The 26960-nt window shown below is 34.3% G+C and overlaps 1 protein-coding gene across 1 annotated transcript; it reads left to right on the top strand.

Annotated features, from left to right (window-relative positions):
* The first annotated feature begins 3012 nt into the window (after positions 1-3012).
* Positions 3013-26635, top strand: LOC138702093 (lactosylceramide 4-alpha-galactosyltransferase-like). Its single transcript, XM_069829654.1, has 4 exons — positions 3013-3488; positions 11478-12042; positions 19380-19593; positions 25032-26635. The coding sequence occupies exons 2-4, from the start codon at positions 11483-11485 to the stop codon at positions 25299-25301; spliced, it is 1044 nt and encodes a 347-aa protein (XP_069685755.1). The 5' UTR covers positions 3013-3488; positions 11478-11482; the 3' UTR covers positions 25302-26635.
* The last annotated feature ends 325 nt before the right edge of the window (positions 26636-26960 follow it).

Below are 26960 nucleotides of genomic sequence, written 5' to 3'. Positions count from 1 at the left end.
CCAGGCGTTGGCTTTAGGTACTTGGCTGTACAATTCTACACCTCTGCCTCGTCCAGGCATTACTTTCCAATATTCGAATTCTGTATTTCTTAATTCCTCTCTTAATTTCCTAGTCACAGTAATAAATATATGTTTAATGTACTCTAGAGATTCTTACTCGCTGCAATGCATTTAAGTTTACAGAATAAAGTACAAAAAGTACGGATGCTAATGGCGTAGAATCGTTATGGATTCTGTGTAAACATTTGTGAAGATATATCGTCCATAGATTTTCATTTTGACAATGGTCGTTACCATTGTCATGTTCTTTGGTTAAGCCGAGGAAAAGTTCTCTCCAGGTTCTTTGAATTGCTTGAATAGAGTCAAGTTGGAAGTTCGCTTTGCCTGGTAATATATCGAGGGTACGAATATTTGCGGCGCAAATTCTTTCTATATTTGGCAGTAAGCACGTGTGTAAGAAATTTTCCTCACTTATGATCCTCACAAAACCAAGACCAATACCAAAATTATCAGAAGGTAATAAGCGTGCGATCGTGATCATGATGAAGCAGGATTAAGTCAACATATAACCGCCACAGTGGGGCCAAACCCGCTTATTTTTCGCAAAGAAGGTTTTATCGTCTCAATGTCATTTACATAGTAACAAAAGTAGTTTTTGGTTTTTGTGAAGCTATTGTAACAACGAAAAGTGGGATATCGAATCACAGCAGAAAATTAGAAAGTAATTACAAACAGCTAACATTGGTCGTTTTGTCCTATCAGATTCATCGAAACTCTTCGTAGATAACCCATGCGTTTTTACTAGCGGCACTACATTGTGATTTAACTAGTACAAAGAATTTAGAGAAAATGCATTGAACTATATTTTAACAGAAACAAATAATTCAGTGACAATGCACTACACTATAATTTAACTGGAACAAAGAATTTAGAGAAAATGCATTGAACTGTATTTTAACAGGAACAAAGAATTTAGTGACAATGCATTGAACTATAATTTAACTGCGACAAAGAATTTAGAGAAAATGCATTGAACTGTATTTTAACTGGAACAAAGAATTTAGTGACAATGCACTGCACTATAATTTAACTGGAACAAAGAATTTAGAGAAAATGCATTGAACTGTATTTTAACAGGAACAAAGAATTTAGTGACAATACACTGCACTATAATTTAACTGGAACAAAGAATTTAGAGAAAATGCATTGAACTGTAATTTAACAGGAACAAAGAATTTAGTGACAATGCACTGCACTATAATTTAACTGGAACAAAGAATTTAGAGAAAATGCATTGAACTGTATTTTAACTGGAACAAAGAATTTAGTGACAATGCACTGCACTATAATTTAACTGGAACAAAGAATTTAGAGAAAATGCATTGAACTGTATTTTAACAGGAACAAAGAATTTAGTGACAATGCATTGAACTATAATTTAACTGGAACAAAGAATTTAGACAAAATGCATTGAACTGTAATTTAACTGGAACAAAGAGTTTAGTGACAATGCACTGCACTATAATTTAACTGGAACAAAGAATTTAGACAAAATGCATTGAACTGTAATTTAACTGGAACAAAGAATTTAGTGCAATCTATAATTTAACTGGAACAAAGAATTTAGTGACAATGCATTGAACTATAATTTAACTGGAACAAAGAATTTAGAGAAAATGTATTGAACTGTAATTTAACAGGAACAAAGAATTTAGTGACAATGCACTGCACTATAATTTAACTGGAACAAAGAATTTAGAGAAAATGTATTGAACTGTAATTTAACAGGAACAAAGAATTTAGTGACAATGCACTGCACTATAATTTAACTGGAACAAAGAATTTAGACAAAATGCATTGAACTGTAATTTAACTGGAACAAAGAATTTAGTGACAATGCACTGCACTATAATTTAACTGGAACAAAGAATTTAGACAAAATGCATTGAACTGTAATTTAACTGGAACAAAGAATTTAGAGAAAATGTATTGAACTGTAATTTAACTGGAACAAAGAATTTAGTGACAATGCACTGCACTATAATTTAACTGGAACAAAGAATTTAGACAAAATGCATTGAACTGTAATTTAACTGGAACAAAGAATTTAGTGACAATGCACTGCACTATAATTTAACTGGAACAAAGAATTTAGACAAAATGCATTGAACTGTAATTTAACTGGAACAAAGAATTTAGTGACAATGCACTGCACTATAATTTAACTGGAACAAAGAATTTAGACAAAATGCATTGAACTGTAATTTAACTGGAACAAAGAATTTAGAGAAAATGCATTGAACTGTAATTTAACTGGAACAAAGAATTTAGTGACAATGCACTGCACTATAATTTAACTGGAACAAAGAATTTAGACAAAATGCATTGAACTATAATTTAACTGGAACAAAGAATTTAGACAAAATGCATTGAACTGTAATTTAACTGGAACAAAGAATTTAGAGAAAATGCATTGAACTGTAATTTAACAGGAACAAAGAATTTAGAGAAAATGCATTGAACTGTAATTTAACTAGAACAAAGAATTTAGTGACAATGCATTGAACTGTAATTTAACTGGAACAAAGAATTTAGTGACAATGCACTGAACTCTAATTTAACTGAAACAAAGAATTTAGTGACAATGCACTGAACTCTAATTTAACTGAAACAAAGAATTTAGAGAAAATGCACTGAACTCTAATTTAACTGGAAGAAAAAAATAGTGACAATGCACTGCACTATAATTTAACTGAAACAAAGAATTTAGAGAAAATGCATTGAACTCTAATTTAACTGAAACAAAGAATTTAGAGAAAATGCACTGAACTCTAATTTAACTGGAACAAAAAAATAGTGACAATGCACTGCACTATAATTTTAGTTAAAATAAATTGTCATCAACAATAGTTTAAAGTCGCCAGGCTGGCAACAGTTACCGTAGAATGTGTGTACTATATCTACATGAAGGAAGATATTACACGTGTTACTATTAAAGGGTGTGATAAGCTATCAGGCATACAGTCGATTTAGAACAGTGTCCATTATCAGTTGTGCGCCTGGTGTGAGAGAATGATATGCAATAGTGTGAAGGAGTAGGTTAGACACAAAGTGTTTGTATATGCAATTTGGTGACAAGACATTGTGCTCTACGTAAACTGGCACATGGAGGTGTTGAATTTTATATCAACTTGCACAAGACGTTCTGTGACGAAGCATTATATACGTGCATCAAATGGACCAGCACAAGACCTTTAATGAAAACTCGTATTTTTGTCAACTTGCATCGGGAATGTAGTAATACTCATTATACAATTAATGTAATTATAGTTCATTCGATTTTATATTTAACTTGCTTTCACATAATTTTGCACAAAGAATTCAGTGACAACGCCCTGCTCTTTATATCGGTGTGGTAAAACCTGTATGTCTGTGTGTCACTGATAAAAACCAAGAGCATCAAGGTCAACATTCTTCTTGTCATAAAGGTAAGTTGTTCTCATAAAATATGGAGGTAGCGTAACAACGCCGCTGGAGTGGAGATACAAATTAGTCCCACCACGAACGTCACAAGATCTCTTTGATGTTCAATAAGAAAAGCAATTTTCATTATCGTAACTGCTCATGAAATAATAGCAAAATAGAGTATGAAAGGTTTCCAAGTTTATTCGTTTTTAATAGTGAATTAGTGGAATAGATAAGACTTCGTTCTGCGATAGCCTGATCCAAAACATTGAGGTGTTTTCATTCCCTGCGTGTTTTATTTGATATAATAACATGTGCAAGATCTGTCTCAACCTCCCTTTACTCCAAATATCACTGTTTCCAAAAAAGTAAACAAGGTGGGAAAAAAAAGCATTTCTAACTTCACATCCACTCACCCACTTGCTTTCGTACACATTTCTATTAAATTTTCTTACATATTCGTTTCTCCTTTCTCCACTGATAGCTCTTTGTATTAAGTTTAGATCTGGCATCAGTAAATCCAGTAAGCTTTTAATGGGTTGAGGGAAAAAAAATTTAAGAGGTTCTTTTGCATAGTCGAGGTATTCATGGACTCTTTTGATCCATATCTGATCTACACTCTGTAACGAAGCCTAGTTTCAACATTCCACCAGAAGGTACGTACACACGCCTATTTGAATGCATTTTTCAATGTTTTTTTTTTATTTCAACCAGTTTAACACAAGTGTCAAAAAAGGATTTAGTATGCTTCTCTGACTGTTGTATTGTTTTGAATATCTCCCGAAAAAGTATTGAAAAAGCTGTTGTTTAAAATTATGCAACTTCACTGAATGTTGGAAAAAACAAACTGACTATTTATCTGTCACGCGTAGATAAATTTCCCGAAGTTCTTTAATGCACTGCAATGCATCACATTCCTTTTTGTGAAGTGATGCGGACCAGAAATCAAGTTTCTTTACAAAACCTTTGATTTTATCCTCGGTTGTTATTATGTTATCTTGGCCTTGCAAACTCGTGCCATTCAAAGTGTTTAAGTGTTCGAAAATATCAGCAAAGTAGGCTTCTAGAAATAATGTTCAGGTAATATTTCGTGTCACTGTTGCACTATATTATTATATTTTTGTTGTTGTTTGAGTGGTATCCATAAAGTAACTTTCCCACTCGACCCACACCTAGCAAACCATATGTTGCGCGAAGCGACTGCGTATACGTGATAGAGTAATGTCCTGGCATGGCGCATGAGCTAGCGGAACTTCCCGAGTGCTCTCAGTAGCTTCGTTGCATTGGTTGAAGATGGACGTTCCTATTCCAGCTCCCGCCGCGTGTGAAGTGCGGTCAGTGATCAATTTTTTGAATGCACAGGGCATAGCGCCGATTGAAATTTACCGTCAGCTGTGCCAGGTCTATGGGTAAGCATATGGTGCGTTGCTGCTGTAGACAATTTTCAGCAGGACGCCAAAATGTGCATGACGAGGAGCGCAGTGGGAGGCAAACCATCATCACAGACGACCTTCTGGAGCAACGCACCATCTGCTTGCTCATGACGTTAGGCCCAAAGACCTGGCACAGCTGACGATAAATTTCAATCGGCACTATGCCCTGTGCATTCAAAAACTTTATCACTGATCGCACTTCACACGTGGCGGGAGCTGGAATAGAAGCGTCATATTCAACCAATGAAACGAAGCTACTGAGAGCAGTCGGGAATTTCCGCTAGCGCATGCGCCATCCCAGGACATTACTCTATCACGCACAAGCAGTCGCTTCGCGCAATGGTTTGCTAACTGTGGGATGAGTGGGAAAGTTACTTTATGGACGCGCCTCGTATTATCGTTGTTTTCGATTATATAGAAATTTGTTATCTTCGAATGGGGTTAAGTACCCTACCAGTTTGGTATAGCAGTCTTGTTCAAAAGTAGGTCGCGTCTTCAAAACGTTCGCGAACCACCGGTATAGACTGTAATGGCTGAGTCGGTTGCCTGTAATTCAGGGCTCAAACATCATTATGGGGAACACCTTACCTAACATGGACGCTTCATAATACACGGAGGCTTCGAGCTGAGACAGTCACCAAGTTAACCATGCATGGCTTCCAACATAACTAAACTAAAATAAATGATCACCTTAGTGAATCACGTAACATTGATATAGGTGTACCTCAGGGGACGATTTTAGGTCCTGTTTTGTTTTTAATATATATCAACGATTTACGAAGCCGGCCCGGATGGCTCAAGCGGTAGGGGCACGGCATGTCCCTATCGCTTGGTCCGAAGGGTTGTGGGTTCGAGTCCCGCCTCGGGCATGGGTGTTGTGTTTGTATTAGTATAAGTAAAACAAAGGAAAACAAATGAAGAACGAAAACAGAAAACAAAAATAGATAACTTTGGTAAACGGCCTCTGGCCGGTCAAAATTAAAATAAAAAAAAAAAAAACTTAAAATTGACATTGAGAAATATTCTGGTACTCTGTATTCTTATGCTGATGATACTGTGGTTATATTTAGCTGTTCGAGTTGGAATGACACTTATCAAAATTCTAACAGTGGTATTAACATTATTAAAGAATGGTTGGATGTTCGCTTACTTTCTTTGAACGTTTCTAAAACAAAATTAATACCATTTTCATTAACATCACATGCCCTTGAGCAACTAAAAATGAATAATAATAGAAGTATAACAATACACGATTGTTTTTTTACTGGGTTATTTTACGACGCTGTATCAACATCTAGGTTATTTAGCGTCTGAATGAAATGAAGGTGATAATGCCGGTGACATGAGTCCGGGGTCCAGCACCGAAAGTTACCCAGCATTTGCTCGTATTGGGTTGAGGAAAACCCCGGAAAAAACCTCAACCAGGTAACTTGCCCCGACCGGGATTCGAACCCGGGCCACCTGGTTTCGCGGCCAGACGCGCTGACCGTTACTCCACAGGTGTGGACTACATGATTGTAACCTACCTACTTGCTCATGTAACGCTTTGAGTATATCCTCACAAGTTAAATAGTTAGGCATTATTATTGACCAACATTTAAAATGGGACAAGCATTTCTCCTTCCTGTGTAACAGATTGCGTAAAACAATCCACAAATTTTCCATTCTACGCTCTTATTTACCTGTTTATGTTCTGCGTACTGTGTACTTAGCTCTGTTTCAATCAATAATAATTCAGTATGGTATTTTAGGTTGGGGAGGAATGGCAAAATCGACTCTACATCCTTTAAATTTGCTCCAAAAAAGAATTATCAAAATTTGTCTATATAAACCTTTTGATTACCCAACAAAATTAATTTTTCAGGAATTTGGTGTATCAAATCTATAACAAATTTATAAACAAACATTGCTGATATACTTCCATAAAAATCACAATAAATTTAAATTAGATCCTCATGAATTCTATACGAGACAAAATTACAGTTTCTTTCTAAATACTCCCAAATGCCACACAACTGCTGGATTAAAACACAGCAGAAGTTTTGGACCCAAAATATATAATGAATTAATTAGAGCTTAGCCTGAGCTAAGTACACTTAACACAGACAGATTTAAGAAACAAATCAGATTAATTATTTAATTGTTTAAGCTAATTGAATTCAAAATTGATACTCTAATATTTATGTACTTTTGTATTTTCTATTTGTGTATAGTAGACCCTATTATTACATGCTGTATTATTTTACCATTTATTAATGTTATTGTGCTCAATGAACTCTCTTAATTTTGTGATATATTTTATATAACTGATCTGAACTGCGCCCGAGCACGAGCTTCTGCTCTTTCGGGCTGCAATGCCTAATGTAGCTGAAGTGTAAAGTATTAAATAAATAAATAAAAAATAAAATCCAGACAGACAAAAAAAAAAAAACATAAAATGTGCAGAACTGTAGGTTTTCATGAACCAAGTGCCGAGTGTGTGTGTGTAAACGATGTGACTAAAAGTGTGGAAGATATCTGGCAATGCATTGTACACACAGACAAGAAACACTGGCATAGTTGTGCCAATAAGTATAGAAAATCATGCACATTGAGCAAAATTCCTGTTATTATTATGCTGTATACACTCTTATCATGCACTTATCTCAGCAGTTATCCGAAGGTAGCGATAGTGATTATGTGATTAAAGTGTTGCGTAAGTCGAAGACCGACAGCGAGTAAGAGAAGGTGTGGCAACACTGCGCTCTAGCGCCACAAACAGCAGGTAACATCAATCACAATCCAATATCTCGAGCACTTCTAAAAACTAAGGGTGCTATGCATAGACGCGGTTATCTACTGGTTACCTTTTACTTGTACTTGTACAGGATTCATATCATATCATATCGCTAACACTGGTTTGTGAATACGAAAAATGTTAGTTCGCTGATCATCCACCGGAAGCCCGCGCTAAGAATGTCTATGAATATGGCCCTTAGGGGCTATTTACTCGTACCTCATTTACCAAATTATTTTTAATCTATTACTTACTTACTGGCTTTTAAGGAACCCGGAGGTTCATTGCCGCCCTCACATAAGCCCGCCATTCGTCCCTATCCTGAGCAAGATTAATCCAGTCTCTATCATCATACCCCACCTCCCTCAAATCCATTTTAATATTATCTTCCCATCTACGTCTCGGCCTCCCTAAAGGTCTTTTTCCCTCCGGCCTCACAACTAACACTCTATATGCATTTCTGGATTCGCCCATACGTGCTACATGCCCTGCCCATCTCAAACGTCTGGATTTAATGTTCCTAATTATGTCAGGTGAAGAATACAATGCGTGCAGCTCTGCGTTGTGTAACTTTCTCCATTCTCCTGTAACTTCATCCCTCTTAGCCCCAAATATTTTCCTAAGAACCTTATCCTCAAAAACCCTCAATCTCTGTTCCTCTCTCAATGTGAGAGTCCAAGTTTCACATCCATATAGAACAACCGGTAATATAACTGTTTTATAAATTCTAACTTTCAGATTTTTTGACAGCAGACTGGGTGATAAAAGCTTCTCAACCAAATAATAACACGCATTTTCCATGTTTATTTTGTGTTTAATTTCCTCCCGAGTATCATTTATATTTGTTAGTGTTGCTCCAAGATATTCGAATTTTTCCATCTCTTAGAAGGATAAATCTTCAATTTTTATATTTCCATTTCGTACAATATTCTCATCACGAGACATAATCATATACCTTGTCTTTTCGGGATTTACTTCCAAACCTATCTGTTTACTTGCTTCAAGTAAAATTTCCGTGTTTTCCCTAATCGTTTGTGGATTTTCTTCTAACATATTCACGTCATCCGCATAGACAAGCAGCTGATGTAACCCGTTCAATAGTCGATCTATTACGCCTAAAACCACACTGACGATCCTCAAATAATTTCATCTACATTTGAATTAATCTTCTCAAAAAAATATTGGATAAAATTTTCTACTTCAACAAAAGTGATATTCCTTGAAAATTACTACAGTTAGTCTTGTCTCCTTTCTTAAAAATAGGTACAATTATGGTATTATTATTTACTTACTTACTGGCTTTTAAGGAACCCGGAGGTTCATTGCCGCCTTCACATAAGCCCGCCATTCGTCCCTATCCTGAGCAAGATTAATCCAGTCTCTATCATCATATCCCACCTCCCTCAAATGCATTATTTTTTAATCTATTACATTTTTTAATTATTACATGTCTAAACAAATCATTGAATACAGTTTCATACATCTGTATTTCCTACATATTGCAATGTTAAATTTTGTGCTGCAGGTTTACAATATTCCTTGAGTGATTAGGGGAGAGTTGGATAGTATCGGACATCGGGTAATATCGACAGTGCGTTTCTTTCATCTACCACCAGATGGTAGTACCTGAATAACATGGTTACGTTTCTGTATGCGACATCACAGAAACGTAACCTGTCATTCAGGTACTATCATCTGGTGATAGATGAAAAAAACTCACTGTCCAATATTACCCGATGTCTGATACTACCCAACTCTCCCCTAACACTCGGTATTACTTTGGATTAGTAATTTTTATTACTACACAAAATTTCCTTCACTAATTTCTTGAATAGCCCTAATGTTCGAGAGTTATTTAATTAATAATTGTCTTGTTTTCCGTGCTCTTGAATACTTACAATGTTGTAAGAGTTATTTAGTTATCTCCACCACTTTTAATATTGAGTTTGTGGTTGTCTTTACTTTAAATATTATATTTCGTAATAATTTATTTATACATTACTGTATTCTTTTGTTTCTGGATGAGTGGAGGAGGAGGCCTGATGGTCTTAATTTCTCCAGAAATTAATAAATTAATAAAAATACAATTAGGATGACTATTACACTTTTACTACGTCATACTACTTCTGACCAATAAAACGGTACGAAAGGACATCTTTCAACCAATCATGGTTACTTATCAGACAATTTTATCACTTCCCTAGCATTTGTTTAATTTTATCACTTCCCCAGAATTTGTTTATTTTTATCACTACCCCAGCATTTCTTTGTTTGCCAACATTTCAAACTGCAAATTCTTTACGGTATTATAAAACATGTATTAGAATCGTCATTTGTTTACAGCATAGACAGTCAACTGAAAATGGCGGCTCCGTTCAAACGTTTTGGTGAAGCTAACATTAGTGAAATAGAATTTCTATAAGTCAATTAATATTTTAATTATATTGAAGTACTTTATTTCTTCTAATCTGTATATACTTTCTCCTAATCGTTTAATAGTCAATTAAATCCCACTCCAGTTTTGATTTTCTCTAGATAAATGAAAACCTCTAGTGAGATTACTGTTGATAAGATACAGAGACAACGATGAATATGGCTCAAAAATGAAAAAGGTGAAAGTGACAGTGAAGATGAAGATACGGTTTAGCAAATGATGAACTTGACGATAACGATCCAGAAGGTTTTCTCCCTCCGGCCTCCCAACTAACACTCTATATGTATTTCTGGATTCGCCCATACGTGCTACATGCCCTGCCCATCTCAAACGTCTAGATTTAATGTTCCTAATTGTGTCAGGTGAAGAATACAATGCGTGCAGTTCTGCGTTGTGTAACTTTCTCCATTCTCCTGTAACTTCATTCCTCTTAGCCCCAAATATTTTTCTAAGAACCTTATTCTCAAACACCCTTAACCTTTGTTCCTCTCTCAAAGTGAGAGTTCAAGTTTCACAACCATAAAGAACAACCGGTAATATAATTGTTTTATAAATTCTGACTTTCAGATATTTTGATAGCAGACGAGATGATAAAAGCTTCTCTACCGAATAATAACAGGCATTTCTCATACAGACGTGGACAAATTATTAGCAAAATTGAAGATTTTTATTATATATTTTTACAAAACATGATTCTTCAATTCAGACTACAGTTGACATTTTTGCGTATTTCCAAATTATTAGCAAAATTGAAGATTTGTATTGTATATTTTTAGAAAATTTGACTCTTCAATTTGGACTACATTTGATATTTTTGCATATTTACAAATTATTAGCAAAACTGAAGATTTTTATTATATATTTTTACAAAATTTAACTCTTCAATTTGGACTACAGTTCACATTTTGGATATTTCCCAGTTATTAGCAAAACTGAAGATTTTTTTTTATTTTATATTTTTACAAAATTTGAATCTTCAATTTCGACTGCAGTTGACATTTTTGCATATTTATAAATTTTTAGCAAAATTAAAGATTTTTATTATGTATTTTTACAAAATTTGGCTCTTCAATTTAAACTACAGTTGACATTTTTGCATATTTCTGTCTACTATAATGATGGAAATATGCAAAATTGTCAACTGTAGTTTAAATTGAAAAGTCAAATTTTGTAAACAGAATTATCATAAAAATCGTCAATTTTATAATAATTTGTCCACGTCTGTATTTATTCTGCGTTTAATTTCCTCCACAGTGTCGTTTATATTTGTTACTGTTGCTCCAAGATATTTGAATTTTTCCACCTCTTCGAATCATTATTATTATTATTATTATTATTATTATTATTATTATTATTATTATTATTTCAGGAGTAATGAAGCGCCGCCTCAAACACAAGATCATCTTCGTCTGCGCGCTCGTGTTTGTTCTGTGGATAAACAGCTTTCTGTACTCGCACTATCAGGAGGCCCGCAATGACAGCACCCACGAAGAGGTGTACAACTTTCCAGATATCGAAATGGAGCCAATCCGTGGACGGAAAAACATCATCTTCCTCGAAACGCTGTGCGCGATATCACCCAACGAAATAAGCAGCACAGGACTGCTTCTAACCAAACGACAGGCGTGCAGCATCGAATCTGCAGCCAAGTGGAACCCCTCGTCGACCGTCCACCTGCTCTACACCTGCTCGATGAACGGAGGGATGGAGGTAACGTCCAGCTACATCAGGCAGCTGTTCAAGTACCCAAACGTCAAGATATGGAAGCTCGACATCCCGGAGTTCCTGAAGGGAACGCCTCTTGAAGGATGGGACTTCCATGGCGAACTTAGCAATTCGAAATGGCCAGTGTTTCATGCCAGTGATGTGCTACGGTTCGTGGCTCTGTACAAGTATGGCGGCACGTACCTAGACCTGGATGTCGTCATAAAGCGGTAATTGATGTTCTAATTTATTAGCTTTACGGCGATCATTGCCATCGTTCTCAAACAGTACCACAGGCTCACTTCATTTGTCCATATCAAACCTTTAAAGTTTACTAACAAGCAACCGGAAAACCGCGGTTTTGAAGAGTAGTTAATGAGCAGCAGCAAGAAAAATGATACCAATAATAATAGTAATATGAATAATAATAGTAAGATAGAGGCTGCAGAGATGAGATTTTTGAGATCGGTTGCGGGGTTTACTCTCTTAGATCATAAAAGATCTGAAGACATACGTGCTGAACTTAAGATTTTTAACCTCAATGACAAATTATTACAATGTAAAGAAGACTGGAAAGAACAAATTGAACGCATGAATGAAGACAGGTTCCCAAAATTACTTTTGTGCGAGATCGTGCGTATTTCCTTGGTTTATGCACAAAACCAATCCGCGGAAAGTCTAAAATTCCACATTCAGTATTCCCAACCTAACACACATAACAATTTCCCTCTTCTTACCGCTTAAGTGACATATTGATTTTACTGCTTTAGGCTTTTAACATATTATTTTTACAGACGTTCAATATAGTAATAATTATAAATTGGAAACTTACCACTGCAATTTCACCTAAATTGCACTGTTAATTATTTTAACATTATTTAAGTTTATTACCTGTAATATTACATTTTAATAATGGAGATGTCCTATACATAATTAATTTTAAATAGTACTCACCACCAATAGCTACGTATATGACATTGAGATATTATATAACTCTGCCTGAGGATGCCTGAATAGGCGAAAACGTTCGCAATTTTGTAATTCATGTATATAAACTTAATGACTATAAACTAAGTCATTATTTTAGTTTGATTTGTCATTAACTGAGTAATAAAATATTATATTGTATTCATTTACTGTTAATTATTGTTTTTAAATATTTGCAAAAATTAAGTAAACTCTACAACTCCACTAAAGTTACTGCATTCGTGATGCAAGTAACATTAAGGAAGCCGTGAAAAAATCAATAAGATTCCACATGCCGATGTTATTACTGCAATATGTTATATAAATAATATTGTTAAAATATTAAAATGAAAAATAAATCATTACATAACCTTACCGTTTGTTTTCAGTTCGCATTTATAGACTGGGCGGGGGGGGGAGACAGACGTATATCACGGCCTGCTGGAGTATAGTAAACACAGAAAACATTTTAAAGCAACAATGTTGAAGATAGATATTTTTGTTCTGCAAATTTGCCGTCATTGAACAGAAACCAAGATGGAGATTTCATTGCAACTAATTAGAAATTCCTCTTTCAGGTATGTAATAAACGATCTTCGCACAAAATAATGTACGATAACGAGCAGTATGTTTTCTTTCAATTCTCGGAAATTAAAAAAGCTCAACTACGTTTCGCTTTTTCAAACTTTTCCTCGAACATGAAAACTTCAACATACCGCTCTTGTAACGCATATTACTATTGAACTATACCCCAGTTGGACGTCGGACCTTATAATAGGTGGGAAGATCTTTTTCTCTGAGAAGGAACGCACCAAATGGCCCAACCTTGATGATGATGATGATGATTATGAATAATAATAATAGTAATAATAGTAATAGTAATAATAATAATAGTAATAATAATAATAATAATAAGAAGAAGAAGAAGAATAATAATAATAACTAAACGCAGAATAAATGTGGGAAATGCTTGTTATTATTCCGTTGAGAAACTTTTGTCATCCAGTCTGCCCTCAAAAAACCTGAAAGTTAGAATATATATAATTTATTTCAAGAAATAGTCTGCCCAGGCATCCTGGGTTGCCAAAAACACAGAATAACACACATATAAGAATAGTAATGATTACGATAAGATATATGAGCCAAATTTAAATGTGAACTAGGAGCTTAAGTTTAAGAAATAATAAATTTGTACATATATTTGTAACAATCACACACTAACGAATAGAAAAGGGGGGGGGGGTATTATGATATTCCGTATAAATGATTTTTCAGAATTGCCACAGACCCTTTAATGGTTGAAGTAATTATTTTTGGAATGATGTCATGGATTCCAAATGTTTTGATAGTGTTTACAGTTGATCGTGGGATGGTGCCCCTCGCTCCGATCATTAAACCATGTACTTCCCAGGTGCCTTTCATCTGATATTTTTCTCGAAAATACGGAATAGTAGGCTCATAAATTTGTTGTTTTTCTTTGTTGACCTCGGATGGTTGGGTCTGGCTCATCTCAAATCTAACAGTTGGGTCCAGTATAAAGCCTTTACTATTAGTCTTGTCTAGAGCCACGATGTCCGCTCTTCTAATTCCGCCGCCTTCAGACGCAACGCAGTGCACCTCTTCATGGACCTCGAAGGATTTGTTTCTAAGGGCTTGTGCTATTAGTTTTCGGATGTTATGATGGCGTGAATTTCTCAGGAGTTCTCCATGCTGACAGGATCCTAGGACGTGTGCTAAGGTTTCAATCTCGTTGCAGTATCTGCAACGGAAACCGTCCAAGGATCTCCCATGAAGACTTCTCACTGGTGCTACGTTAGCATTCATCTTAATTGCGTCCCGCCATTATATTACCGGTTGTTCTGTATGGTTGTGAAACTTGAACTCTCACTTTCAGAGAGGAAAGAGATTAAGGGTGTTCGAGAATAAGATGTTTAGGAGAGTATTTGTAGCTAAGAGGGATGAAATTACAGGAGAATGGAGAAATTTACACAACGCAGAACTGCACACTTTGTATTCTTCACCTGACATATTTATGAATATTAAATCCAGACGTTAGAAATGGTCAAGACTTTGCTACTTGTTCTGTAATTTATATTCTTTAATGTACATTATTTTCAAGAATTTTAACTAGAAAATGCACTTCTTCCTAACACATCGATGACATAGGATTTCTATTTTCTGTCCAAGCCATGAAACATACTAATGTATCACTACGTCGTGGTAAACAGAAAAGATCAAGTACTCATTAATATATAGGTACATTAGGTTTCTTTTAATCTAGCATAATGGTTAATTACATTGCACCGATTTGAACTGATATAATATTATGTGAAAACGTTAATTATAATTAATATTTACGAGAGACTATTTTATAGCGTATATTGGCTTTGGCTTCCAATCAATCACAGATCAGTCAGCGATGTCATATTCTTTTGGTCTAATACGGTTTTTGGCTTGGATAAACTTTACCAAGACACTTTCCATAAAAAGTGTTCCATCCTAAAACGCTACAAAATTGTAAATCCTAACAATGAAAGTGATATAAAATGCTAAATTTCATCTTTAAAGTGGTATATTTTTTCATTTTAGTTGCTGAAATATATTATATCTATACTGTTTTCGCTGTAAGAAAAATCCTAATGTAAACACAAGCACGTGGCTGTCATACCCGTGATTGGCTTACAGTCGAAACACTCACATGACGCAGGAAAATATAGTTCGTATTTGGAAACTATCATCTTGTATTATTTGAAAATAAAAAATTGAATCCTAGTTGTTAAATACAATGAAACATATAACTTCACTCATATGTAAAACGATATGTAAAAGAAAAGCTACTTTTATATTTTGTTATGTATTATGAACGCGGATGAATACCAACAGTAATACCGAAGTAGTCTGTTTTTGTAACAAGCTGGCGTCACTTGAGCTCGTAGTTGTTCACGTAAGCAAGTGGTACTGAAGTATGGCTTCTGCATCCTTGGTGTGTTTGGTTATTAAACATGAGAGTAGAAACCTTCTCAAGAGCGGAGAAAAACAAATAGTCTTAAATGTATATAATAAGTTATGTGAGTTTTAATTAGAGTAATTATAAAGTAAACTAGTGGCTTGTGCAGCAAATCCTGCAAATTAAGTAAATTAGACGTTCAAATAAATTTTTTTCAGATTTATTTTGAATGATAACTATCAGACATTTTGAAAGTTATTTCCTTCCATAATAATGAAACGTACTCCCTCTGAATGGATTTTTATGCCTAATATTTTTCTTGAACCTATCCACCTTCAGTCTTTGAGTTTCAACGCGAAAATTCAAGTAACAATGTCAGAACGATTAGTGGGTTTTTCATGTGGGAATAAAGCAATAGCTATTTCAGGTCATTGTAATTGTAGGTGAAAGCTAAAAAAAAATCAGGTTTGCTATGCTTTCGAACATTAGACATAGCATCTTTGTATAGCTGCTGCATATTTCGTGAACTACCTTGAAATGTATCCTGCTAAGAGATATTCCTGAAATGATCGAGAGACTACAAAATTTTGTAGGCCTCTTATTTGATCAGTAAGTAATACCTTTTGGTTTTTTCTTATTAACTGTAATTTTTGCGCTCTCTCGAGCCAATACTGAAGAAAATGACTCATACAAATATCTACACCACACCGCCATTAACTATATGAAAAAGACCCAACCCCACTTGAATAATAACTATAAAAATATTTGATTTTTAATAACAATATTATTATCTTACGTAATTTTTGCACACACACACACACACACATATATATATATATATATATATATATATATATATATATACTACATAGCCGCTACTCAGTAAAGTATAGAAATGAAGATCTAATGTAATATATTCTCTACATCTACTTATATAACCCCAAAACGTTTCACTTTCATAACATCAATATAACATTAATATGAGTAATTAATTAAAAATAGTCACATCATGATATTAACTATAATAATATTTTATTTCTAATGGTAATAATGTCATCAAACCACCTCACGATTTGTAGATTTGAATATCCAATACACAGCTGTACTCAGAAAATTATACACAGCAGAATCAGTTTTTAATAACAAATTGAATTGAGCTCTAAATATGTCGGCAATCCTGAAGGTCATGGCCTTCGTGTAATAGTCTAATGTTTATTGTAGTGTGTGTTTTGTTCTGAAATTCAATCAAGTCGGCCGTGATTCAATAAAATTATTTCTCAAAACTGATAACAGATGGATTTTGGAAAATAGGAAAATTGACATTTCACTGAAAACTACTACTTTTCCAAAAAACTTTGGGTTCCAAGCTTCAAAATGAGGGGCCATTTATTAAAATCCGTTCAGCCGTTTTCCCGTAATTTCCATTATCAGTTCAAATTATATATATATATATATATATATATATATATATATATATATATATATATATATATACTTACTAGCCGTACCCGTGCGCTCAGCTGCACCCGTTAAAAATAAATATAAAGTAATTACATAATTAAAATAGGACATTTGATCCAGGGAACATTCGTGCTTTATATACGGATAAATCATTTATTATGTTACTTAATTTAAATTGTATTTGCATAATTAAAATGCGATCATTTTGATCCAGAGACCACTCATTTGGTCATAAAAATTATTTTAGGAAATACAGGAAACGAATGTACAGAATAGCCTATCATAAGAAGCTATTTTAATCTTACCTGTCCTCAATTCACTCAGAAGTTACTGTAATAACATTACAGCATTATGTCCATCTAGAGAAACTACACTTTCCAATGGTGAATTAATAATTAATTATACAAATCGGTTAATTTAGCTTCCGATATCACTTCATACAAACACAGAAACATTATCTGTAGGCTATCTTTCATAGCTTTCGATTGTTGCTGTCCAAGGCCCCTTATAGACGAAGTCATTTGTTTTTTAATTCATTACACGGCCTTAGATGGCAGTTATTTTAATTTTAAAACTCATTTATCTCATTAAATATCAGTCCTATCAAAATTTATCAAGGAATAAAACTTATCGGAAATTATTTTCAAAGAAACTTTTGTTATGTAACATTTTTCACAAAAATCAATAATAAGCGAGATATTTCGATTTACTTAATTCAGGTTCCCTTATAACTCCCTTTTAAATAATGTATTTTGAATGCTACATAGCCTAAAATCTAAGTTACAACGAACTTAATTTACATTCCAATTTTCATCGAAATTCGTTCAGCCATTATCGCGTGAAAAGGTAACAAACATACAGACAGACAGACAGCCAGACAGACAGACAGATATACAAACAAAAATTTCAAAAAAGCGATTTTCGGTTTCAGGGTGGTTAATTGTATATGTTAGGACGAATTATTTTTGGAGAATCGAAAATTACCAGAAAAATTTCGGCTACAGATTTATTATTAGTATAGATATGTTTCCTAAGCAAACGAATGCATAGTAGTGAGGTTAGGCCTACTTGACGAGTAACGGGAAATGTTTAACATGAAACAGAATGTACAACAGTAGGCGGGAACACGTACTGAGAATCTATGGCGCCAAACAGCGGCCAATGAAGTCTCACTTCAGTCACGTGCTATTGTTTACATTAGGATTTTTCTTACAGCGAAAACATTATAGTGACAATAACCCAAGTCACAAGGGGATGGTTTACAGGAGTCAAGTGCTTGAAGCCTTTAAACTTGATGCTATATTTGTGATCACACGGAGACATTAAACTTGAAACCATGCTTGAAAAAAAGCGCGCGCTGAATGTTGTATTCGTAGTGGTGTTTGAATTCCTGTATTCTGTTATAGTTAATAAAAATCAATAGTGAACTGGCATTCTTAGTTCGGTGAAACTGAAGATGCCACCAGCACATATTCAAGCATGTGTGCAGCTAATTGGCGCCTTGTTATTGTATGAATTACAAAATATTCTTGAAAAAAAGGAAAAGAGAACATGGGTTAAGAAATGGATTCGTAGAAGAATTATGCACGGTGCATCTAATACCTTCTTGAAAGAATTAGCTGAAGAAGATCCTGCAGAATACAGGAAGCATCTCAGAATGAGTCCTGTTTTAAGGGTTTTTAACTTTTTTTCGAACCACTTCTACGTCTATGTTTTCGAAACCTTGTTCCATGAGTTCACTAACTAGTTTCTGCAATAATAACTCCCGCTTGTTTTTATTGAGGTATTCTTTGTCACGTATATTCCATACAAATTCATACTTCTCATACACTTTCAAAAACTTTATGATATCGTTGGAATTCCGCTTAGGGGCGCTCATTATTAATAATTATTAATTTACTTCGACAATAGGCCTAAAACTACAAACTTTCTACTTGCCAAGTTGCTACAAGTTCGCATTTACACGCGGGAAGTCGTGGAGTCAAGTTGGTCACGTGACGGGAAAGTGGACACAAAAGTTGACGGGTCGTCAACTCAAGTTCTGCTTGACCGTCAAGTCACAACTTGACTGTCTCGACCATATCACAAGGGGAAAGTTGAAGGAAAGTCGACTTGCTCCAAGCACTTGATTCCTGTATATTATCCCCGTGTGAATTAGCCTAATGTAACAACGGTTTAACAATCCTGTTGCAGCTCACTGGAGGAACTGGGAGGAAACTATGTGGGCAAAGAGAACCCCCAGACGCTGTCCTCTTGTGTGCTGAGCATGTCGGCAGAAGTAATTGGGCATGAAGTGGCTAAACTGTGCGTCGAGGACACGCTGAAAGACTTCGACGGGGGGTCGTGGAATCACAACGGCCCGGATCTCATAACGAAAGTTCTGAAGCAAGTCTGTGGCGTGGACAAGGTGAGCCTCAACCACTCAGTCCCCTCAAATACGGCCAAGTTAGTCAAGTATCAAATCAGAAGAACATGTATGGCATGCTATTACACGAGGAGCATCGTTGCAAACCATATTATGTCCAAAAAAATTAAATTTTATAAGAGAGGCGAAAAACAAAATACTTCTGAAGTGTGACAGCTATTTATGAAAGACGAGTTCTGAACCTCATTTGTTTACATGATAAATTGGATAGTATATAAAATGAAACATTTTCACTTTTCAGTCCCTAGAAATTAGAATTTTTTTGGACTTAATACAGTTTGATCCGTTTATCATTAAGTTTACAGAATTACACTATTAAACTACAATCATTAATATATAATAGTACATTATGCAACGAGCCTATAATGATAGTAGTTAAGAAGCGAGTATGGATGTTTATGAAACGAGCGCTTGCGCTCGTTTCATAATTTTCATACAAGCTTCTTAATTACCATTATAGGCGAGTTTCATACGACTTTTTATGCTCGACCATATTTCTAACTTGAAATTACAGTATTCAGATGTATACATTTTATCTGTATCTGACAAGATCGGAAGTGACCTTGTTCTAGGTCGTGAATTGTGAGATGTGCGCAGACGCGAAAGTATTGATTTTTTCCCAGGAACAATAATGTCATTGACCTTGTGTAATCCGTTAAACTTGGTATAACTTTGATTATTGAATTCGACATTGAAAAACGAGATGACAAATTGAATTTATTTGAATATTATTTACAATTAACGCTAATTATTATAGTAACAGAACATAACCTTCTGCGACAGTATTGGATTTCCAACCTCGGTGACTTTTCGCTAATTCTCTTTCGATTGCATATCCGAGAATAATCGATACTTGCGGTTTTATAACGGTACAAAGCTGACTCGTTATTGGCTGAACACCTGTAAGCTGAGTGTCATTGGCTGAAAACACCTGAACTTTAATGAGTAGGTGTACTTTAATAACATGCATTAAAGGGCTGATACCAGGTGTATAACTACTACATTTCGGCATGGTCGAGCATAAATATATGTACAAATGAAATACAAAATTTATACCATCTTAACATCAATACAAGAGCACAAATTAGTAAGAAAAAATAATAAATGTGTCAGTATAAGTTTTAATATGCAAATAATTATAACTCCCTGGTTTGCAACATCCATTAGGCTACAATCTCCTCATACCACTCTCTTCCTCCAAACAATTGCACGATTCCGGATTATTATCATCATCATCTTCAGTGCGAACTGCTGATGTATGTAGAGCCTATAATACATTTTGTACAATGCACTCATTTTATGAAATATCCCGTTTATTCATTTTCAAAATTTGTTTTTGAAATTTTAAAAATGATATTTTTCTTATAATTCATAAAAAATATTAATAAAATAAACTACCAGCATTTCTCACAAAATAAATGCATAGAAACATGCAGCTACAGTCTTTTTTAGTTTTTTTTTAATTTCAACATATTGTTAGGGGAGAGTCGGGTAGTATGGGACATCGGGTAGTATCGGACAGGCGTTTCTTTCATCTACCACCATATGGCAGTACCTGAATGACATGGTTACGTTTCTCTATGTGACATCACAGAAACGTAACCATGTCAATCAGGTACTATCATCGTGTGGTAGATGAAAGAAACTCACTGTCCGATATTATCCGATGTCCGATACTACCCGACTCTCCCCTATCCCTATTGTGGAACGGAAAAAAAACCTGAAAATATTTTTAAAAATTCTAGCAGCAATTGAATTTTTTCCCTCTATTCTCAAATTTAGAATTTGAATGTTGAAGCCTTTTCACTCAGGTATTCATATAAAGATTCTAAATCGATTACTCTTATCTGCCAGAATAGTATTCCACAAAAAGAAAAATTATTTCAAAGCAATATGTTAACGTCGTCATCAAGCCATACATAGAAGCGTAGATCAGTATTTGTTTCAATATTACAGGGGAACACGAAAAAAAAAAAAAAACGAGAGAAGTTTAGTAGGTACAACAATTTGGTATAATGGGATAATATGGGTACAAGTTACAATTTATTCAATACTAGCCGTACCCGTGCGCTCCGCTGCACCCGTTAGAAATAAATATAAAGTAATTACATAATTAAAATAGGACATTTGATCCAGGAAACATTCGTGTTTGATATAAGGATAAATCGTTTATTATGTTACTTAATTTAAATTGTATTTGCATAATTAAAATGCGATCATTTTGATCCAGAGACCACTCATTTGGTCATAAAAATTATTTTAGGAAATACAGGAAACGAATGTACAGAATAGCCTATCACGTTTTCTGTGCATAAGAAGCTATTTTAATCTTACCTGTCCTCGATTCACTCAGAAGTTACTGTAATAACATTACAGCATTATGTCCATCTAGAGAAACTACACTTTCCAATGGTGAATTAATAATTAATTATACAAATCGGTTAATTTAGGTTCCGATATCACTTCATACAAACACAGAAACATTATCTGTACGCTATCTTTCATAGCTTTCGATTGTTGCTGTCCAAGGCCCCTTATAGACGAAGTCATTTGTTTTTTAATTCATTACACGGCCTTAGATGGCAATTATTTTAATTTTAAAACTCATTTATCTCATTAAATATCAGTCCTATCAAAATTTATCAAGGAATAAACCTTATCGGAAATTATTTTTAAAGAAACTTTTGTTATGTAACATTTTTCATAAAAATCAACAATAAGCGAGATATTTCGATTTATTTAATTCAGGCCCCTTATAACCCCCCTTTTAAATAACGTATTTTGAATGCTATATAGCCTAAAATCTAAGTTACAACGAACTTAATTTATATTCCAATTTTCATCGAAATCCGTTCAGCCATTATCGCGTGAAAAGGTAACAAACATAGACAGACAGACAGACAGACATACAAACAAAAATTTCAAAAAAGCGATTTTCGGTTTCAGGGTGATTAATTATATATGTTAGGACCAATTATTTTTGGAAAATCGAAAATTACCAGAAAAATTTCGGCTACAGATTTATTATTAGTATAGATAACTTTACCCAATCTTCATACACATGCCAATTTAATATATGTGGTCTATTTCAGAATTGCCTATCATGCAGTGTTAGCTTCATCTGTTAGCACAACCAGAAAGCATCTAATAGATGCTATAGAGTTACCAACAACGAAAAAAAAAATGCAGTGTTAAAAAATTGTGTTGATCATTTTTGTACTGAGTGGTAAAAAAAATTGTTTCTTGTTTACCAGTCTATGAAATGACACATCACATTCAAAGCAATATTATTGGGAAACCAATTGAGATATAATAACCAAATTCATGTAGGCTATGTGTGCATTACAGATGTTTAGAACATGTTTTAATAAATTTAGTATATCATAATTAGTTTCTTAGTAAATTACAATTTACAAACTTGGGGTAATTGGATATAAAAATTACTATTTATTGAATAAAACTTCACCTAATCTTCAAACACACGCCTATTTAATATATATAGTCTATTTCACAATTGTCTACAAGGGTGTGTTAAAAATTTGTGTTGATCACATTTATACTGTCTGGTATTTTTTTTTTTATTATTTAGAAATGATGTATGAAATGAATGACACATCACATTCAAATCAATATTTTTGGGAAACCAGCTGGCCGAAATTTTTTTATTGTCTAATTAAAATTTTTGAATGCCTATCTAACCTTTGCATTCTCTTCTAGGATACATGGACTAACCTATGGTTGGGATAATGCGATTTTATAAGGCCTTTAATGTATGTTTTACTTTACACATTATACCCAAATTTACGCACCCATGGGGTAAACTGAGTATAGTTAATAAACTTATGGTTATAATTACGGTAAGAAGAGGCCGACATACTTGAAAATACAATAGAATCATTCTAGAAGGTAACAGTGGTAACATAAAAAATTGACGAGAAAATTTATCAACAGTAATTTCACTAGAGGTTTTGATTAATATAGAGTAAATCAAAAATCGAGTGGGATTTAATTGACTATTACACGATTAGAAGAAAGTATATGGAGATTAGAAGTAACGAAGTACTCCAATACAATAAAATATTAATTGACTTACGAAAATACAACCGTCTTCAAATATATTATTGTACCATCTCAACATTACAAATATTACGCTAGATGCATGCTAGATGGCAGTAGTGTGTTATGTTTAGCTGTTTTCCTGTTATCAGTTGTGCCAACTATGGAATCTTCATTGAACACTGTAGACGGTTACTAGTCAAGAAGGCTTTGTTGATATAAATTCATTTTTATTAAAACAGTTGCATTCCACTTCAATTATCCGGATCCCAGTAATCAACGTCACTTGACAGATGATTTTCAATAAATCTTAGTATTAAACAATCTCTGATACGTGACTATTCATATTATCATATAGCAGAAGCTATAGCATAACCTATTATAAACAAGTGTTACAAAAGTTTTAATTTGGGATGATGAAATAAACAAGAAAAGTTTTAATTAACGACGTTGAAATAAAAAATAAACAATAATTTTAAAAGGAACAATTATTGAAAGTAAAATTTTCAAATTTGAATGTTTTAGTGGTAGGTGGTTCGGTTGATGTTATATTGGACGTGTACGTAAAAGAAGTGGAACTCGTTGATGTACATGGTGTATTCCTCAACTTATTCAGGATTTCCGAATGGTGCTCTTCATTTGTTTGTAAATAGGGTTTCAGGGAAGATGAATAGCTATAACCAGTGATCTTTATTAATTCTTGTTCTTGAATGCCAATGCGAGTCATATTTGAAACTGCTGTGTATCGACTGGAGTGGTTTGTAATTTTCTGTTTTTTGACGTCCAAACCAATGCAGTTTGAAATGTTGGCAAACAAAGGAACAAATGCTAGGGTAGTCTTAAAAATAAACAAATTCTAGGGACGCGATAAAATTAAACAAATGCTAGGGACGCGATAAAATTGTGCGATAAGCAGCCATGATCGGTTGAAAGACGTACTTTCGTACCGTTTTATTGGTGAAAAGTAGTTTGACATAGTAAAAGTGTAATAGTCATAGTAACAGGCTATGGGTATCTAAACTTAAAAAAGTCAGTTTTTTTATATACCCAAATTACTCCAACCCACCTTATCGATAACCTTAATTGTTCTTGGTGTATTTAATTAAGTAGGTTATTTTACGACGCTTTATTAACAGCTTAGGTTATTTAGCGTCTGAATAAAATGAAGGTGATAATGCCGGTGAAATGAGTCCAGGGTCCAGCACGGAAAGTTACCCAGCATTTGCTCATACTGGGTTGACGTAACTTGCCCCGACCGGGAATCGAACCCGGGCCACCTGGTTTCGTGGCCAGACGCGCTAACCGTTACTCCACAGGTGTGGACTTCTTGGTGTACAAAGTAACAAGAAGTAATGTTGTTGCAGGTAGAGAAGATGAGTCCAGAGACTTGTCGGGGCTTTAAGATCCTGTCGACAGAAGTGTTCACTCCTATCTTCTACTACCAGTGGAAGATGTTGTTCAGGTCGACGGAAATTCAGGAAGTGATGGACTTAATGAATTTAAGCTACGGGGTTCACATGTGGAACTTCTTGAGCAACGAGGGAAACGTCAACTTGCTGATCCAACAACTCTACGGACTGCTGGCCTCACACCATTGTCCTCTGGTGTACAGTAACAGTGATATCAGCTTTTGAAGTGTGGTCTGGCTACCATTCTTGTGAAACAAAGTAACACCTAGCTCCTTAGAGATGATATTAGCTCCCAGTCACGGTAGAAGAGCTCGACCTTGATCACGAGCGCATAGCGCATCCACTACATAGCGTCGTAACGTAGACATCAGGGATGTACATGCACATGCAGCGAATAAAGGCAGCAATTATTACAATAACTTGCGTTACTAAATTTCTGACTATGTAATAGGGCTAATTATTCAGTTATTTAATATACATGTACATATGAAGGGTACACGGGAATAACGATCAAGGTCCATTTTAGAAAGTTTCGAGAAAAACGAATTTTAAAGTTTAAGCACTTAATACTTTGTTATGTGTGTATTTAATAGAAATTGACGTAGTGGAATGTCAAGAACGATGATTTCTTATTACTAGCTAGACCATATGAAAGTACTTCTTTTCTACTATAAGATAACATTATTAACTCAATTTAGATTTTTGATGGACCTTGATCGTTTTTCCCGTGTACCCTTCATATATAAACAAATCGCAAAGGGAAGGGTTCTTTAGGAACAAAAAGAGAAATAGGAAAATTTAATTGTATGTAAACCATTTTCTTGTTAACAGCAATTATTTATTATGTAAATACTTCACTTCATTGGTTAGGAGAAACTAATAGGGTCTACCTGCTCGACGTGTGTGATCTCTAAGTACTTTTGAGTATTTGTTGAACAAATAATGATAATATTGATTGAAATAAAGTATATTGATTGTGTGATTGTGAAAATTTAGTGCTTACTCTCCAGTCGTGATTATGTAATGAGTTTTCTTAGAGTGATTTGTGAGATGCACGTAACACGAAAAAACAAATTGATTAAATTAAGATATTGAGAGGCATCGTAATTTTTGGGGTCAATCATTTAAAGGGATATATATGATTTTTAAAACTTTCTCAATTTTCGGCCAAAATTTTGTGAAATTTAAACTATATAAACAGATCTATAATAATATCATCTGTACAAAATTTGATGCAATTAGGTCTAATAGTTTTGAAATTATATTTTTAAGTATATTTTATATTCACGTTACTGAAAAAGCTCCTTGCATCAACGTTTTCAAAATGTTTAGTTCATATTTGATCAAAATCTTGAAAATAGTTATTGGAATAAAAGTGAATTAGCTTTTTGAGCTTAGTAATAGTATAAGTTAAAGTGCAATCAAAGTTAAAATATTATTTCTAAATTAAAGAAACACGTAGTGTAATAAAAGTAAATATCCAGAAACAAGCAACAAATAAAACATCAACAATACATTTAAAATAAAGAAATAAAAGGAATATAGATACAATCTACTGACCCAAATGTAAATTAATTTACCTTCGATGTCAATTCCGAAATCAATTTATCTCTCTCTTCTCCTGAATAATGCCTATATTTTTTTTTTCATGTTGCGTCTCATAATGCCGTTTTATGTTGCTTTCTTTGCAAATGATATTTTTTTTACACAACAAACACTGGACTTCATCACCATGCTCGAAGCATAAATATTGTATCTTCCACTCTTCCTTGAAAGCTTTAAGCGCTTCCGTTCCGTCATGATGCGCTGTGTTCTAAGATCTGTAGGCCTACATCCTTTAGCAATGTTTACAGGCAAAAGAGCTCCGCGCGCGCGCAGCGGGCA

The sequence above is a fragment of the Periplaneta americana genome, chromosome 6 (assembly GCF_040183065.1).
Source record: "Periplaneta americana isolate PAMFEO1 chromosome 6, P.americana_PAMFEO1_priV1, whole genome shotgun sequence".
In the NCBI taxonomy this organism is placed as follows: domain Eukaryota; kingdom Metazoa; phylum Arthropoda; class Insecta; order Blattodea; family Blattidae; genus Periplaneta; species Periplaneta americana.
This window is presented reverse-complemented; position numbering and strand designations above follow the sequence as displayed.

Excerpts from the sequence above, each read along its gene's own strand:
- LOC138702093 (XM_069829654.1), top strand. The coding sequence starts at position 11,483 with ATGAAGCGCCGCCTCAAACACAAGATCATCTTCGTCTGCGCGCTCGTG. Across the intron at positions 12,043-19,379 it reads CTGGATGTCGTCATAAAGCG|CTCACTGGAGGAACTGGGAG; the intron begins GTAATTGATGTT and ends ATCCTGTTGCAG. Across the intron at positions 19,594-25,031 it reads AAGTCTGTGGCGTGGACAAG|GTAGAGAAGATGAGTCCAGA; the intron begins GTGAGCCTCAAC and ends ATGTTGTTGCAG.